Consider the following 16233-nt stretch of genomic DNA (forward strand, 5'->3'; position numbering starts at 1 on the left):
TTTAGGGCTGGGGGCTGGCTCGAGTGGTAGAGCACCAGCCTCCCCCCGAAGAAGGCACTGAATTCAAACAGAAGTACTGCCAGACAAAACCCCAAACTAACAAGCCACGGACTTGGGAAAGCATCTGCAAACCTTACACTTGGTCATCTGTAACACAGTCTCCAGTGCATTACAGCTTCCTAAGTCACTTATAAGAATATGGACAGGGCTGGGAAGGTGGCTCAGTGGTAGAGCGCTTGCCTTGCATGCATGAGGCCCTGGGTTCGATTCCTCAGCACCACATAAGCAGAAAAAGCCGGAAGTGGTGCTGTAGCTCAAGTGGTCGAGCGCTAGCCTTGAGCTGAAGAGCTGAGGGACAGCGCCCAGGCCCAGAGTTCAGGCCTCACAACCACCACCATCAACAAAAAGAATATGGACGAAGTTGGCAAAGACTTGTACACACTGCTTCAGCAGTGACAGATGTCTGCCCTTCAGAATAGATAAACATCATGCTACAAAGTAGAAACCCCACCGTGTGTGCGTGCGTGCGTGGAGGAGCAGGGCCATGTTCACATTAGAATGAGAGCCACTGTAGAAGAGGGCTTTTTTGGTCGGTTGTGGGGCTTGAATTCGGCTGGGCACTGTCTCAGTGTAGAAGAGGTTTACAACCCAGCAGTAACAGTGGCAAACAGCAATTCCACTTGGGAGAATTGGCCCTACGCACAAAGGGGCCTCGGGTTCCCTCCAGGACCGTGTGGACACTGGCAGGTGTGCCAACAGGCAGAGGCGCACGGGCCGTGGCTGGAACAGTCACCGCTGCGGTGGCCCCTCCAGGACAAGGCCACCCCGGGGGGAAGCTTTGCTCCGGACGCAGTGTGAAAGAGCCTTGCGCCCAGGCCCCGCATCTGCTGGGACCCCAGCTTGCGCATTGCTGGAGGGCTGGGTAAGCCAGCCTCTGCCCCCTCAGCCGCCACGCTCACACAAACCCACCCCAGCCCGGACAGAGACAGGCCAGGAGGAAGCAGCACAGCTGCCTTGGTAGAGGTTTAGCAAAAGTCTTCAAAGAGCCAACAAACAGGGTGCTGGAGGCGCAAGCTTGTACATGTTAGCCACGCAGCGAGCATGTGAGGGCCCTGGTCCAAAGCCAGCCTGTGACCCCCCCAGTGAACCAAGATGCTGACCCTGACCAGCTATGAGAAAAAAAGCCCAGTGCACGCAAAGCCCTGAGTTCAAGACTGGGTACTGGCACACATGTCTGCACAGAGCCAACTACAGCTCAAGAGCCCACCCCTCCCTCAGCCTCTGCGTCCTGCCTGGGGTGCCGGGACCCCTAGCTGTGACTCTCATGGCTCCCGTTGCAGCCACCGTGTTCTCTGCGGGTGCATTCTTACTGTTGCCCAGGCTGGTCTCATACCTCCTGCTCTTCACTAGGGACTACAGGTACGAACCTTTAAAATTAGGAATCAGAGGCTGGGAAGGTGGCTCAGTGGTAGAGCGCTTGCCTGGCATGCATGAGGCCCTCGGTTTTATTCCTTAGCGCCACATAAGCAGAAAAAGCTGGAAGTGGCGCTGTGGCTCAAGTGGTAGAACGCTAGCTTGAGCTGAAGAGCTGAGGGACCCATGACTGACAAAAAAATAAATAAGAAATCAGATCCATACACAAACAGCCTGTGACGGGCTGCGTCCCCAGAGATGGGACAAGAAACGAGGAGGCCCCAACAGGCAAAACACAGCCGTAACACAGCAGTGTGGGTGCACACACCCCGAGTGTGACCTGACCTGCCCCGCAGACGCACACATGCACTCACAGGCCACGCCGCGGTCCCGGCCCACGCTGGCACTGATGGAAAAGGCCTGTGGGAAGAGCCACGTGACCAGCCACAGGTGGGGTGAGGATGAAGCCCGATCTGGCTGGTGTACCCTCTTGTGGGTGCCCAGAATGTGGCCCGGCCCGGCCCAGCAGGGAGGCACTGCTGGGGAACCGAGGGGCAGGAGGGCGCTGGGCAAGCTTCGGGCCTGATGCGAGTCTAACACAGCTGCCCAGCCCTGCCCTCCTGCCAGGTGAGCGGCAGCGGTGCCCCCCCCTCGTTCCAAGGCCGGGCTGCTGGCCCGCGGCCTGCTGAGGCGGCACTTTCCGCTGTGTAAACTGCTCTATGGGCTCCGGCGTGGACTTTCTCCCTTCAGATCTATAATTTCTCAGAAGAGGCTGAGGAGTGACCTGGAAAATATCCCCCGATCTACCTCCTCCTCTGCCTCCCCTGCATTGGGCTCGAGTCCACCGGACCCCAGAGACTGCCCATCTTCAGACACGATTCTTCCCTGTGTCCCTCCGATGCCCGCCCGCGCACGTCCCCACACACCCGGCCAGGACCAAAGGGCAGAGCCAGAGAAGGCTCCAGGGCGATGGGCGAGGCCCACACCGCACCCACTCAGTCCTGCGGGAGGCAGAGGTGTGGTTCAGCGAAGGCCGAGGGGCGCCAGGGCCCCCTTTTCCGGCCCTCCCTCCAGCCAGCGTCAGGCCTGCACCGCTGTGGCCTCGGGACAGCAGGGGGGCCGGCTGCGGGGCACAGACCGCGGCCTTCCCGCCTCTCCTGGGCCGGTCCCAGGAAAGGCAAATACGAGTGCAGAGGCACTGCCAGGTGTTCCTAGAAGAGGCTGGGGGAGCAGCAGCCGACGGCGACCTCGCGGCCCAGGCAGGCTGCTGGGAACTCCAGCTTGGGCAGCCTGCCAGGCAGATGGGCAGGGCTTTGGGGGTACGGGGTCACTGGCAGATGGGAGGGGCAGTGGGAATCAGTGGAAGCGGGCAGACAGGTGGGCGGCATTGGCAATGCAGGGCCAGAGTTAGCCTGACACTGCTTTTTGACGTGGGGTTCAGTGGGGAGATCTCCCCAACCCCAGGCTGCCTGTGGCCACTAGGACCCCCTCACCAGACACCCCAGCCTGTCTGCCGGGTGCTGGGGGGGCTGAGCGCCCGAGCTGCGCCCCGCACAATCACCACCGAAGCCACTTGTGGCCACCCAGCAGGAAGGGGTTAAGGAGCCGGGCGCGGGGAGGGCTGGCCAGCAGGCCGTCCCAGCGGAGGGAATTCAGAGGGCAGGAGCCACTGGCCTGCAGACGCCAGCACCCGCGCTGGCTGCGGTCCGCTCTGCACGGGAGATGGCGCTGCGGAGAGGTGAGGGCGCTGGGTGGCCGTGGGTGGCGGGCACTGGGCTGGCACAGGGCGGGACGTCGATGTTCCTCAGGACCACATTGCAAGGAGGCACCGTGGGCTGCACTGGGCACCGGGGACAGGCCCACCGTGTCAGGCTCGAGACCACTGCTAGCTGAGTCGCCAGTGAAGAATGGCGGGCTGGAGTCTGGCTGAGGCCCTGCCTGCACCGCACCCAGCACGGGTGTAGGGTGCTGCTGCCTGGGTCGCTGGGCCGATGCCTGCTGAGGGAGGCCTGTGCCGCACCTGCCAGTAACCTACAGCCTAAGGGACGGGGTATCTGGCTCACTGTCTGGCTACCATAATAAGCAACGCTGGGTTAATGCTAGAATGTTCTGGAAATGATTAGGTCTTGGCTGGCGGCTTGGTCCCTCGATTTCCCAGGCTGCTGTGGCAGCCTGGCAAGGCTGGCGTGCATACTTGGGGCGACACTCGGCCCCGGAGCCTCACAGGCAGGCCCGGGCCCCCTCGGTGCCTGGTCCTCTGCGTCTGCCGCAGGGGTGGCTCCATGGGGCGGGAAGGTGCAGCCAGCTTCTGCGCCCCGGGCCCGGCCGTCCTCGGCCACCGCCTGCAACCTAATTAGGGCGCCAGGGCTCGGTTTCCAAGTGAAACCATGACCCGGGGAGGGTCCGGGTCCCGCGAGCACCCCGAATGCCACGGCGCCCCTCACCGAGCCTCTCCCCACAGGACTGGAGGCCCTCCTGGCACTGCTGCTCTCCTGGGCGGCACTGGGTCCCTGTGGCCTGGAGGGGGCAGAGCCGGGCGCCCCGGAGGACCCGGAGAGCCTGGGGTGCCCGGCCGCCTGCGCCTGCAGCCTGGACGACTACACGGGCGAGCTCAGTGTCTTCTGCAGCGCCAGGAACCTCACCCGGCTGCCTGACGGCATCCCGGAGGGCGCCAAGGCCCTGTGGCTGGACGGCAACAACCTCTCCTCCATCCCCCCCGCGGCCTTCCGGAACCTGTCTGGCCTGGACTTCCTCAACCTGCAGGGCAGCCAGCTGAGCCGCCTGGAGCCGCAGGCGCTGCTGGGCCTGCGCAGCCTGTACCACCTGCACCTGGAGAGGAACCGGCTGCGGACCCTGGCCGCCGGGGTGTTCGCACACACGCCCAGCCTGGCCTCCCTCAGCCTCGGCAACAACCTCCTGGCCCGGCTGGACGAGGGCCTCTTCCGGGGCCTGGCCCAGCTCTGGGACCTGCACCTGGGCTGGAACAGCCTGGTGGTGCTGCCCGACGCCGTGTTCCAGGGCCTGGGCAACCTGCACGAGCTGGTGCTGGCGGGTAACAGGCTGGCCTACCTGCAGCCGGCGCTCTTCTGCGGCCTGGCCGAGCTGCGCGAGCTGGACCTGAGCAGGAACGCGCTGCGCAGCGTCAAGGCCAACGTCTTCGTGCAGCTCCCCCGGCTCCAGAAGCTCTACCTGGACCGCAACCTCATCGCCGCCGTGGCCCCCGGGGCCTTCCTGGGCCTGAAGGCCCTGCGCTGGCTGGACCTCTCCCACAACCGCCTGGCCGGCCCGCTGGAAGACGCCTTCCCGGGCCTGCTGGGCCTACGCGTCCTGCGCCTGGCGCACAATGCCATCGCAGGCCTCCGGCCCCGCACCTTCCAGGACCTGCACTTCCTGGAGGAGCTGCGGCTCGGCCACAACCGCATCCACCACCTGGTGGAGAAGACGTTCGAGGGCCTGGGGCAGCTGGAGGTGCTGGCGCTCAACGACAACCAGATCCAGGAGGTGAAGGTGGGCGCGTTCCTGGGCCTCGTCAACGTGGCTGTCATGAACCTCTCGGGTAACTGTCTGCGTGGCCTCCCGGAGCAGGTGTTCCGGGGCCTGGGCCGGCTGCACAGCCTGCACCTGGGGAGCAGCTGCCTGGGCCGCGTCCGCCAGCACACCTTTGCAGGCCTGGGCGGGCTGCGCCGGCTCTTTCTCAGGGACAACGGCATCTCCAGCATCCACGAGCAGAGCCTGGCCGCGCTGCCAGAGCTCCTGGAGCTGGACCTCACGTCCAACCAGCTCACGCACCTGCCCCCTCGCCTCTTCCAGGGCCTCGGCCAGCTGGAGTACCTGCTGCTCTCCCACAACCGGCTGGCCTCGCTGGCCCCGGGCCTCCTGAGCCCCCTGCAGCGGGCTTTCTGGCTGGATCTCTCGCACAACCGCCTGGAGGCCCTGGCTGAGGGCGCCCTCTCCCCGCTGGGGCGCCTGAGCTACCTCAGCCTGAGGAACAACTCCCTGCACACGTTCGTGCCGCAGCCGCGCGGCCTGGAGCGCCTGTGGCTGGAGGGCAACCCCTGGGAGTGCGGCTGCCCCCTCAGGGCGCTGCGAGACTTCGCCCTGAGCAAGCCGGCCGTGGTGCCCCGCTCCGTGCAGGCCAGGTGCGAGGGGGGCGACTGCCAGCCCGCATACACCCACAACAACATCACCTGCGCCGGCCCTGCAGGCGTGGCGGGCCTGGACCTGCGGGACGTCCCCCAGGAGCACTTCGCACACTGCTGACCGCGGTCCCTGCACGGCCCGGCCCACGCTCTTCACCCACAGGGGACAGACGGTCCTGGCAGCTGGGCTCCGCAGTGGGCAGGGGGCGCTGGGTGTGGGCACAGGGCAGGGCGTGGGCAGGTGCCCAGAGCTCCGCGGGGAAACATTAAAGCGTACGAGAACCACGGCATGTGACGGCCAGCCACACTGAGGGGGTCACCTGGTCCCCCGTCCATCCCCCTTCTCGTCTCAGCTCTGCCTCAGCGTGGAGCCTGAGCCTCAATGGTACCGGGAGTGCTCCCCCGGCCTGGCACACCTGCGCCCCAAAACCGTGAGGTCCTCGTGCTGCCACACCCCCTTCCCCGCCCACACCGCGGGAGCTGTGGCACTCACCCGAAACCCCAGCTTCGCGCTCTCTTCAGAGCCAGTGCTGGAAACGGGCAGTGTCCTCACAGGTCTGGTCGGGGCTCGAGGGCACTGCCATGATGGTGGGGGATGGGCCGGCTTCCACGGAGCACAACCGGGGCCCATGCGGCCGGCCAGCCGGCCGGCAGCATGCACTGGAAGACCCACAGGCCACAAGGCCTGTCCAGAGGCCCGCCCCAGCTGTCCCTCAAGGGACGGGAGAGGGTGGCATGTGGCTGCAGGCATGTTTTTTTTTTTGGGTCCGGTCGTGGGGCCTGAACTCTGGGCCTGGGCGCTGTCCCTCAGCTCTTCAGCTCAAGGCTAGCGCTCTACCACTTGAGCCACAGCACCACTTCCGGTTTTTTTTCTGCTTATGTGGTGCTGAGGAATCGAACGCAAGGCCTCATGCATGCGAAACAAGCACCCTACCACGGAGCCAGCTTCCCAGCCCGCCGCAGGCAGGTTTGGGGAAGGCCTGGGACCTGCTGCCGCACTCCAAGGTGCCCTGTGGGCTGGCTGTGCTTCAGGCCTCCCGTGTGGCATGAAGGGCAGACACTGAGGTGTCTGACGCACAGAACCGCACCAATGCACTGAGACCGCGGCATCTGCCCGGAGCCGCAGGGGCCTGAACACCAGAGTCTGGTGCAGCCCTAGGGCAGCAGGAAGCAAAAGCCACGGTACACAGGACACTGGTCTGGGGATGGCACTGCCACTGCCAGGGTGTGATAGCTTTAATGGCAGGTCCGGGGTGGTCACAACACTCTGGACTGCTTACCACACTCTGCTCCATCAGCAGAGCCCTCCACATTTGCCCCAGGGTCTTGTAACTTGTGGACAGCAGGGACACTGGCTTCCAGGAGCAACCTGTCTTGTCTCAGCCAAGGCTCACAGGGCAAGGCTCACAGGGGCTGGTGGCGAGCCTGGTATCATCTTAAGGTACCCAGACTCAAGCTGTCCTTAGCCACAGGCCATCAGAACGGAGCTCCTGCCAGCAAGCTCTGCCAAGATGCTATGAAAACATCACGCGAGGGCTGGGCTGGCTGGGGAGGCCTCGGACCAGCCTCTGCAGGTCCCGAAGCCACACCGAGGACTCTGTCCCGTAAGTTTTTGGAAGCTGCAAGCCAAGCACTCAGATGTACCAGGGGTAGCCATGGGGTCGTGTCAGGAGAGCAGAGTGGATGTCCTATCCAGAATTTTCTGGGTTATGGAGGTAAGTGCAGAAAATGCAGGACTCTTGGGGAATTCCTGGATGAAGTCCCGGCCCTCCTCCAGACTCCTGGTGAGTTCAGGGTCCAGGGGCACAGAGCCTGCGAGACAGAGGGGTGGCATCTGGGCACCGCGTGCTGCCAAGAGCCCGGACTGCTGCGTCCAGGCTGAGTCCTGCCTCTCATGGTTACCCGGGACCCTCGGTATCCACCATCAGGGACACATTGAGCAGCCAGGCACCCGCGGGCCCCTCCCTTCCCAGAACTCACACCCGTCTAGTCCAGGGACCAGGAGTGGGGAGCTGGGACTCCGGCCAGCCTGGCTCCATGTTTACCTAAGAAAGGGACTCCGGTGAGCAGGGCCAGCTCCTCCCCGCCGCCCCTGGAGAAGACGTTGGTGCATTCCTAGGAGATGGGCCGTGAAAGGCAAGCTTGCAGACTTGCCCTCCACGTGATGCCAGCATCCTCTGGCGCTGTGCAGTTACTGCCCTGCCCTGCGGGGGTCACCCGGCTCCTCAGAGCCCTGCCCCTCCATAACCTCCAGCCTGGTGTCCCTACCTGCCCTCCCCACGTCACGCCCACCCGGGACTTACAGCACAGTGCGGGCAGGCAAAGCCGCTCATGTTCTCCACGACCCCTAGCACCTGCAGCCCGGTCTTCCTGCAGAAGGTCAGCTCCCGCCTCACGTCCCCCACAGACACAGCCTAGAGAGGGAGAGTCCAGACAGACTGGGCCGCTGCGCACTTAGCCAAGAAAGGAGTAACAGGCGGGGAGGACGGTGGGGACAGCCCAACAAGCAGGCCACACGTGTAAGGGGCCTACCTGAGGCGTGGTGACCAGCAGGGCCCCCAGCGGCCTGCAGGGGCGCAGGGCTTCTACTGCAGCCATGTGCTCATCAGAGGTCCCCGGCGGGGTGTCCACAACCAGGTAGTCCAGCTCCCCCCAGGCCACATCAGACACAAACTGCTTTATCAGGGCTGCAAAGGCCCAAGATGCCCATTGCTCATGAGCAAGGGGCTGGGCTGGTCAAGCGGGAGCTTCGTCTCATGCAGGAGCATCCGTCCTTCCCCCCAGCACCCCCTGCTCCCCAGTGCTTGCAAACTCAGCATCCCCAACCTGCGGGGACTGGCAGCTCCTCCTAACACACAGGTCAGAAGGGAGCCTTGGCATTTGTAGCAGGGCCTGTTGCCCAAGTCCTAGAAAGATGCCCTGTAGGGAACCCCGGAGCTCCTCAACAGCACACCCAGGAGCAATGTCTCCCGTGCCTGCTGGTCCCCACCTGCGGGAGCCCCCCCCCCAGGCAGGCCACTAGCTCTGAGCCCCCAACCCCCCCTCCCAGGCACGCCACTAGCTCTGGCCCCCCAACCCCTCCCCCAGGCAGGCCACTAGTTCTGGCCCCCAAACAGGGTCATTACCGTTCTTCTTGGGGCCTCGCCAGACTACAGCCTCATCAGGCTTCTCCAGCAAGAAGCCCACAGACATGAGGGAGATGCTCTGCTCCTGATCCACAAACACCGGCACCCAGCCACCACTGCACTGGTGCACGGCCCGCCCCTGGGCGTGCAGCATGCGCGGGATGCTGGGGCCACACAGATCCACGTCGAGGATCCCCACCTGCCAAGCGGGTGAGGCTCAGCGGCCCTCGCGTGGGGAGAAGCCTGGGGTGGGGTGGGGGGGGAGGCGGCCATCACTTCGCTCGACCCTGGGCTGAGCCCCGCCCGGGCACAGGCCTCACCTTCTTGCCCCTGTGGCGTAGCGCCAGGGCCAGCTCGGTGGCGATGGTGCTTTTCCCGACGCCCCCTTTTCCGGAGAGGACCAGGATGATGTGCCGGACGCCTGCCAGGTTCCCCAGCTCTGCGGGAGGGACGCGGGCGGGCGAGGCTGCAGGGGGTCCCGGCCGGACGCGAGGCCCGGCCTCCGCCCGCCCGGCCTGCCTGGACCGGCCCGGCCCGGGGCCGCGCGCGAGCGCGGGGAGAGCGCCGAGGCCCGGCCTCCGCCCGCCCGGCCTGCCTGGACCGGCCCGGCCCGGGGCCGCGCGCGAGCGCGGGGAGAGCGCCGAGGCCACGGCCGGCCCTGCGCCGCCATCACCTCAGCGGCCCGGACGCGCCCCGAGCCGCCGGGACACCAGGCCGGCCCAAGACGCGGGGGCCGCGGCCCGGCCCCGCTCCGCGACCCGCACCTCTCCCGGGTCAGCACAAACTGCAGGCCCGCCAAAGCCCCCCGGGGCCCGCGAGCTCACCGGCGGACGCCGCCATGCCGCCCGCGGCGCTCGGCGCTCCGAGCCCGAATGAAGAGCCGCTGGGCCAATGGGCGGAACGAGCCCGCCCCCGTCCCCTTGTGATAGGTGCAGGCCCTCTCCCCTCAGCCAATTAGGTCTCCCGAGGAGTTCCTGTAGCCCTCAGGTTCCGGCGCGTAGGACGAACGGAGTCGGACCGACTTCCGCATCCGCGCCCAATAGGCGTGCGAGGCTCACTCCGACCGCTCGAGCAGCGACCAATGGGAGAGGTCTATTCAGGATTGGCGGGTCCTGCAACCTCTCGACAATAGTCTCTACTTCAGAGACCCGCCCCGCGCGGAGCGCCGGCCGGGCGCTCCGGCCTCCCAGCCAATGCGGCGCGGGGGGCGGGGATTGTTTACGTCCAGGCCGGAGCGGAAAGTGGGTCACGGCCGGCGGAGCGCGGCGGCGGCGGCGGCGGCGGCAGGTGAGCGGCGCCCGGCCCGGCCCGGCCCCGGCGCGTTGACCTTGCGGGCGGTCGGGCCCGCCGCCCTTTGTTTTCCTGGGGCGCGGGAAGCCGGGCGGGCGCCGCGGGATCATCGCTGCCGGCAGCGTCGCCCGGAGCCGAGGTCCGCGAGCGCGGGGCGTGGGAGCCGCCGCGGCCCCGCCGGCCGCGCCCCGGGGCCGCCGCCGCCGCCGCCCGCCCGCGGGCTCCGGCGACCCTGGGCGTTCCGCGGCGGCGGCGGCGCGGGCCCGGGCGGCCGGGGCCGGAAGCGGGGCCCGGAGCGGGCGCGGAGGGCGGGCGGCCCGCGCGGACCCGCGCGGCGGCGGGCGGGGCGGGAGGGGGGCGGCTCCGCGCCCGGCACGGGGAAGCCAGGTCGGGGACGCACCCGCCCACCCGGGCGGCGGCGCAGCCCGTCAGGCGCGGGCCCCGCGCGCGCCGCCCGCAGCCATGGGCGTCTGGGTGCGCATCTGCACCGTCGCCCAGGGTCTGGTCCAGGTGCTCCGGCTCTGGAGCCAGGTATGGGCCGCCGAGGAGCCCCGCGGCCGGGGCGGGGCCGGGGACCTCTTGGCGCGGGTCTAGCCGCAGAGCTCCAGGGGAGGCTCGTCTCCCAGGCTCAGAACTCGTCTTTTCCCAGGTCCTCTTCACCATGGCCAGACGGCCCCGGAGCGGCCGAGCCTGGCGTCTGGTCCTGAGCGCAGCCCGCCGCGAGGCCGACGCGCGCGCCGTGGCTCTGACAGGCACCACCAACTGGGGCTATGACTCTGATGGCCAGGTAGGTCTGCAGTGGAGGTGAGCCCGGCTGGTGTGAGGACTGGAGGTCAGGGAACCGGGGAATGGGCTGCCTCCCGGGGACGCCCCACGCAGAGGCCTCTTCGGTCTGGTAGAAGAGCCCGGGCACGTAGGACAGAGGGACGCAGGGCAGGCCTTCCACCCAGCCTGGCCTGTGACAAGTACAGTGTGGAGAGGCTGCCGCTGCTCAGATGCGCCGCAGACCCCCCTGGTCTTTGCGTTTCCAGAGGTCCTGTTGTATGCGTGGTCTGCCCTCGGAGATGCTTGTACCATAGCAAAGTGTGGGTCGCCTCACACTCAGTACCGTGTATAAGAGCTTGTGACCCCTGAGGACCCCCGGCTCTCTGAGACCACTGGGGAGCGAGCAGTTCTGTGCTGGCGTCTGTGGGTTAGGCCCTGCGTTCTCTCGGGATGCTGCTTCTCCACTGGCTTCCTGAGGCGTCTCAGGCCGAGTCTGGCTCTGCCCTGGACTCTCACCTGGTCAGGTGTCACGGTAGAAGTGGTCTCTCAGAGAGCTTTGTGGACCACCAAGCCAGAGAGGACAGCTGGGAGCCATTGGCTCACTGACCTGGTGGGCAGCGTCCCAGGCCTCCCTGGAGCCTCTGGAGCCAGAGCGGCCTGCATTCCTGTCATGCCATGTGTTCTTCCTGTCCGGACTGTCCGGCCCAGAGCAGCCTGTTTACCTGTGTCCCTGCCTCACAGGCTCATGGCTGTGCGATGCGGTGTGTCTGGGTTGGGCAGTGACACACACATGCTGCTTGCACGCTGTCACCTAATGGGCCTGTGATGTCCTGTGTGGACAGGTGGTGAGCAATCACCCCGTGTGCACAGGTGGTGAGCTGTTCCTGTGGTAGTGTGCACGGGTGGTGAGCGGTTCCCTGTGGTAGTGTGCACAGGTGGTGAGCGGTTCCCTGTGGTAGTGTGCACAAGTGGTGAGCTGTGCCTGTGGTAGAGCGGTCCCTGTGATAGTGTGCACAGGTGTTGAGCGGTCCCTGTGGTATAGTGTGCACAGGTGGTGAGCGGTCCCTGTGGTAGTGTGCACAGGTGGTGAGCTGTCCCTGTGGTAGTGTGCACAGGTGGTGAGCTGACCCTGTGGTATAGTGTGCACAGGTGGTGAGCAGCCCCTGTGGTAGTGTGCACAGGTGGTGAGCAGTCTCTGTGGTAGTGTGCACAGGTGGTGAGCTGCCCCTGTGGTGGTGTGCACAGGTGGTGAGCGGTCTCTGTGGTAGTGTGCACAGGTGGTGAGCTGTGCCTGTGGTCGTGTGCACAGGTGGTGAGCTGTGCCTGTGGTAGTGTGCACAGGTGGTGAGCTGACCCTGTGGTAGTGTGCACAGGTAGTGAGCTGACCCTGTGGTAGTGTGCACAGGTGGTGAGCTGACCCTGTGGTATAGTGTGCACAGGTGGTGAGCAGTCTCTGTGGTAGTGTGCACAGGTGGTGAGCGGTCTCTGTGGTAGTGTGCACAGGTGGTGAGCTGTGCCTGTGGTAGTGTGCACAGGTGGTGAGTGGTCTCTGTGGTAGTGTGCACAGGTGGTGAGCTGTGCCTGTGGTAGTGTGCACAGGTGGTGAGCTGACCCTGTGGTAGCGTGCACAGGTAGTGAGCTGACCCTGTGGTAGTGTGCACAGGTGGTGAGCTGACCCTGTGGTATAGTGTGCACAGGTGGTGAGCGGTCCCTGTGGTAGTGTGCACAGGTGGTGAGTGGTCTCTGTGGTAGTGTGCACAGGTGGTGAGCTGTGCCTGTGGTAGTGTGCACAGGTGGTGAGCTGTGCCTGTGGTAGTGTGCACAGGTGGTGAGCGGCCCCTGTGGTGGTGTGCACAGGTGGTGAGCGGTCCCTGTGGTAGTGTGTACAGGTGGTGCGCTGACCCTGTGGTAGTGTGTACAGGTGATGAGCTGTTCCTGTGGTAGTGTGCACAGGTGGTGAGCTGACCCTGTGGTAGTGTGTACAGGTGGTGAGCTGTGCCTGTGGTAGTGTGCACAGGTGGTGAGCAGCCCCTGTGGTAGTGTGCACAGGTGGTGAGCGGCCCCTGTGGTAGTGTGCACAGGTGGTGAGCGGTCCCTGTGGTAGTGTGCACAGGTGGTGCGCTGACCCTGTGGTAGTGTGTACAGGTGGTGAGCGGTCCCTGTGGTATAGTGTGCACAGGTGGTGAGCTGTTCCTGTGGTAGTGTGCACAGGTGGTGAGCTGTTCCTGTGGTAGTGTGCACAGGTGGTGAGCGGTCTCTGTGGTAGTGTGTACAGGTGGTGAGCTGTTACTGTGGTAGTGTGTACAGGTGGTGAGCTGACCCTGTGGTAGTGTGCACAGGTGGTGCGCTGACCCTGTGGTATAGGGTGCAGAGGTGGTGAGCGGTCCCTGTGGTAGTGTGCACAGGTGGTGAGCTGTGCCTGTGGTAGTGTGCACAGGTGGTGAGCTGACCCTGTGGTATAGTGTGCACAGGTGGTGAGCGGTCCCTGTGGTAGTGTGCACAGGTGGTGAGCTGTTCCTGTGGTAGTGTGCACAGGTGGTGAGCTGTGCCTGTGGTATAGTTTGCACAAGTGGTGAGCGGTCCCTGTGGTAGTGTGCACAGGTGGTGAGTGGTCACCTGGGCACTGTTGGACTGAACAATACCCTCTTCTGTCCCCAAACTCGGTCAGGAGCAAGGCCGGTTTGCCTTTTCCATGGGTAATATGGTCTTGCGTGGTCCTGTGCTCTCTCTTCTAGCTTTGGGGTAGCCCTTCTAGGCAGTCATAGTGGGGCAGGACATGAGCCCATGTTCCCTTGGGGATGCCCCCTGGGGACAGCTGCACCCTGGGCAGCAGACAGGAAGCCCAGGCTCCCTTCTACAACCTGCTGCCAGCCACCTCCTGGCTACTTTACATGTGGCCCCCCCCCCCACCTAAGGGGGTTTTCAGCCGAGAGGGAGGGCAGAGAACCAGACAGCAGAGACCCAGAGAAGTGGTGAAATTGAGGAAATGTACTTTGCAGCCCAGCACCTCCACCCAGGAAGGTGAAGGGAGTGCCACGGCACCACCCCAGGAAGCGGATGGCTGGACGTGTCAGGGCTGGCGGCATAGAGGGGGCTGGGGGGACACGGCTCCGGCCAGGGACCTGGCTGGACGCCAGTTACCCTGCCAGGCGGCAGAGGAAGCAGGTCTGGTAAGGTCAAAGGTCTTTGGGTCATTTTGTAGCGACAGGGCAGGGACCAGATCCTTCTGGGCTGCTGAGGTCGGTTGTGTCTTCCTGGCCCCGGGCAGGCTGGTCCAGGATGCAACGCGTTCACACATCCTGGGTGGTGGAGACGCTCTCCAAGAGGAGACCGCTGGAGCATGCACCGCTGTCTTTATTAGGGTCACATCAGACTTGGTCGGCAGAGCCAGGCCTGCAGATGATCTGAGGTTCAGAAGCTGCTGGAAAAGGCTGGACGGCGGAGCTGATGGCTCAAAGGCTGTGGGCTGTCTGGCTGCAGAGACTTTGGGCTTTGAGGGGAGCGCAGTGCACCTGAGACTCCGGAATGTCTGGGCAGGCCAGGGGCACTTGGGCTCTGTGTAGAGGAAGGGGCAGCTCACAGCTGGGCACACCTGCCTTCCCTCCAGCACAGTGACTCGGATTCCGACCCTGAGTGCTCGTCCCTGCCAGCGTCCATCCCCAGCGCCGTGCCGGTGACAGGAGAGTCCTTCTGTGACTGCCAGGGCCAGCGCGAGGCCTCCCTGTGCGGCAGCCTGCGCCCGGCCCACCGCAGCAAGGACTGCCGCTGCGGGGAGGAAGACGAGTGTGAGCAGGGGAGGGGACGGGACACGGCGGGGGGGGGGGGGCAGGCGGGCGGGCGGGCGGGCCCGCACTCAGCACGGCCCTCCCTTCGCTCAGCAGATTTCGACTGGGTCTGGGATGACGCGAGCAGGTCCTCAGCCACCTTGCTGAGCTGTGACAAGCGCAAGGTGAGCTTCCACATGGAGTACAGCTGCGGGACCGCCGCCATCCGAGGTGCCAAGGAGCTGGGCGAAGGCCAGCACTTCTGGGAGATCAAGATGACCTCGCCCGTCTACGGTACTGACATGGTAAGTGGCGCCGGCAGAGGGTGGGTGTGGCGGGGCCTGGGGCCAGGCCCCTCTGCCAGCCCCGCTGTTCCCAGATGGTGGGCATCGGGACATCAGACGTGGACCTGGACAAATACCACCACACTTTCTGCAGCCTGCTGGGCAGGGATGAGGACAGCTGGGGCCTCTCTTACACTGGTACGTGGGGCTGTGGTGAGGCGGCCGGCCGGGCCCGGCAGCTCCCGGCCCGCCTCACCCTGCCTGGTGTCCCCAGGGCTGCTCCACCACAAGGGCGGCAAGACCAGCTTCTCCTCGCGCTTCGGCCAGGGCTCCATTATCGGCGTGCACCTGGACACCTGGCACGGGACGCTGACCTTCTTCAAGAACAGGAAGTGCATAGGTAAGAGCGCCCGCCGCAGGGCCCAGGGAGGCCCGAGGCCATTGTCCCAGGCAGGGCCAGGCCGGTGGGAGGTGGGCATCCTGGCTCACAGGGGTGTGTGGCAGCCCGGGCGCCTTGGCCGGGGGCCGGGGGCCCCGCCAGACCCAGCCATGCCTCCCGCACAGGCGTGGCGGCCACCCAGCTGCAGAACAAGCGCTTCTACCCGATGGTGTGCTCCACGGCGGCCAAGAGCAGCATGAAGGTGATCCGCTCCTGCGCCAGCACCACCTCCCTGCAGTACCTGTGCTGCTACCGCCTGCGACAGCTGCGGCCAGACTCGGGCGACACCCTGGAGGGCCTGCCCCTGCCCCCCGGCCTCAAGCAGGTGCTGCACAACAAGCTGGGCTGGGTCTTGAGCATGAGTTGCAGCCACCGCCAGCCCCCCACGCCCTCGCCCCCCGCCGACACGCCGAGCCCCTGTCCCGACACCAGGCCCTGCCAGAGGAAGCGCTGCCGACGGACCTGACTGGCCCAGACCCGGCCCGGCGCACGCTGCCTTCTCGGGCTTGGACTGCCCTTCTTCCCTCCAGGCTCTGCCAGGGCAGCAGGAGGTGGGAGAGCGGAGCTGAGGGCTCCCTGGGCTTATCCCCTCTTAAGCTGAAACCAGGACAGTTCTTTCTCCAGGACCTCCAGAGGCACAATGCCAGTGTCCCCGGCCAGCCTCCTGCCTTGTGGCGGGGAGCAGCACCTGTCCTCTGCCCGGGCTGCTGCTGGACCCCGCCTGTGAGCAGGGAGGTGGGCGGCCCGGGAGGGCCGTGGGGCTCAGCTCTTCCTGCCTCACAGGCCTCCTGCCCCTTGGGCCTCGGTTTCTCTGACTTGCCTTGCATGTTGCTGCTGCCCTCAGCGGAGGCTCCCAACAACTACGGTCAGCCTAGGGCGGCCACCTCTCACGCTGTAAGATTAAAGAGCCCTGCGAAGCCTGACCTCCCAGCACCCGCGCTTTCCTCTGGGGTTCAGCCTGGGAGGGGCAGGTTCCTACTGCTTCCCAGGCTGCCCCGCCCCAAGCCTCGGAGG

The 16233-nt window shown here is 65.6% G+C and overlaps 4 protein-coding genes across 6 annotated transcripts in view; 3 read left to right on the forward strand and 1 right to left on the reverse strand.

Moving 5' to 3' along the window:
* Hagh (hydroxyacylglutathione hydrolase) overlaps positions 1–16233 on the forward strand; it is a 31611-nt gene that overhangs the window by 7534 nt on the left and 7844 nt on the right. Inside the window, exon 10 of the mRNA XM_042698238.1 lies at positions 693–699. The gene's annotated coding sequence lies outside the window, so the exon portion shown is untranslated. The remainder of the gene's footprint in view (positions 1–692; positions 700–16233) is intronic.
* Igfals (insulin like growth factor binding protein acid labile subunit) lies at positions 3083–5866 on the forward strand. The gene is made up of 2 exons (XM_042698229.1): positions 3083–3151; positions 3875–5866. Exons 1-2 carry the CDS (start codon positions 3136–3138, stop codon positions 5671–5673), a joined length of 1815 nt encoding a protein of 604 aa, XP_042554163.1. The 5' UTR covers positions 3083–3135; the 3' UTR covers positions 5674–5866.
* Nubp2 (nucleotide binding protein 2) lies at positions 6753–9585 on the reverse strand. The gene is made up of 7 exons (XM_042698239.1): positions 9502–9585; positions 8998–9116; positions 8678–8876; positions 8085–8239; positions 7856–7966; positions 7598–7667; positions 6753–7364 (listed from the first exon to the last, which is right to left on the reverse strand). The coding sequence occupies exons 1-7, from the start codon at positions 9515–9517 to the stop codon at positions 7219–7221; spliced, it is 816 nt and encodes a 271-aa protein (XP_042554173.1). The 5' UTR covers positions 9518–9585; the 3' UTR covers positions 6753–7218.
* Spsb3 (splA/ryanodine receptor domain and SOCS box containing 3) lies at positions 9887–16149 on the forward strand. 3 transcript variants are annotated; one of them, XM_042698236.1, is made up of 7 exons: positions 9887–9949; positions 10614–10754; positions 14340–14517; positions 14614–14801; positions 14876–14978; positions 15055–15180; positions 15345–16149. In XM_042698236.1, the coding sequence occupies exons 2-7, from the start codon at positions 10629–10631 to the stop codon at positions 15683–15685; spliced, it is 1062 nt and encodes a 353-aa protein (XP_042554170.1). In that variant the 5' UTR covers positions 9887–9949; positions 10614–10628; the 3' UTR covers positions 15686–16149. The 3 variants fall into 3 exon arrangements, with proteins under 3 accessions (XP_042554170.1, XP_042554168.1, XP_042554169.1); XM_042698234.1 differs by having other exon boundaries at positions 9946–9964; positions 10617–10754; XM_042698235.1 differs by lacking the exon at positions 9887–9949 and adding an exon at positions 10053–10106 and having other exon boundaries at positions 10617–10754.

This window comes from Dipodomys spectabilis, unplaced genomic scaffold (assembly GCF_019054845.1).
Source record: "Dipodomys spectabilis isolate Male_0828 unplaced genomic scaffold, ASM1905484v1 ptg000231l, whole genome shotgun sequence".
Classification (NCBI taxonomy): Eukaryota; Metazoa; Chordata; class Mammalia; order Rodentia; family Heteromyidae; genus Dipodomys; species Dipodomys spectabilis.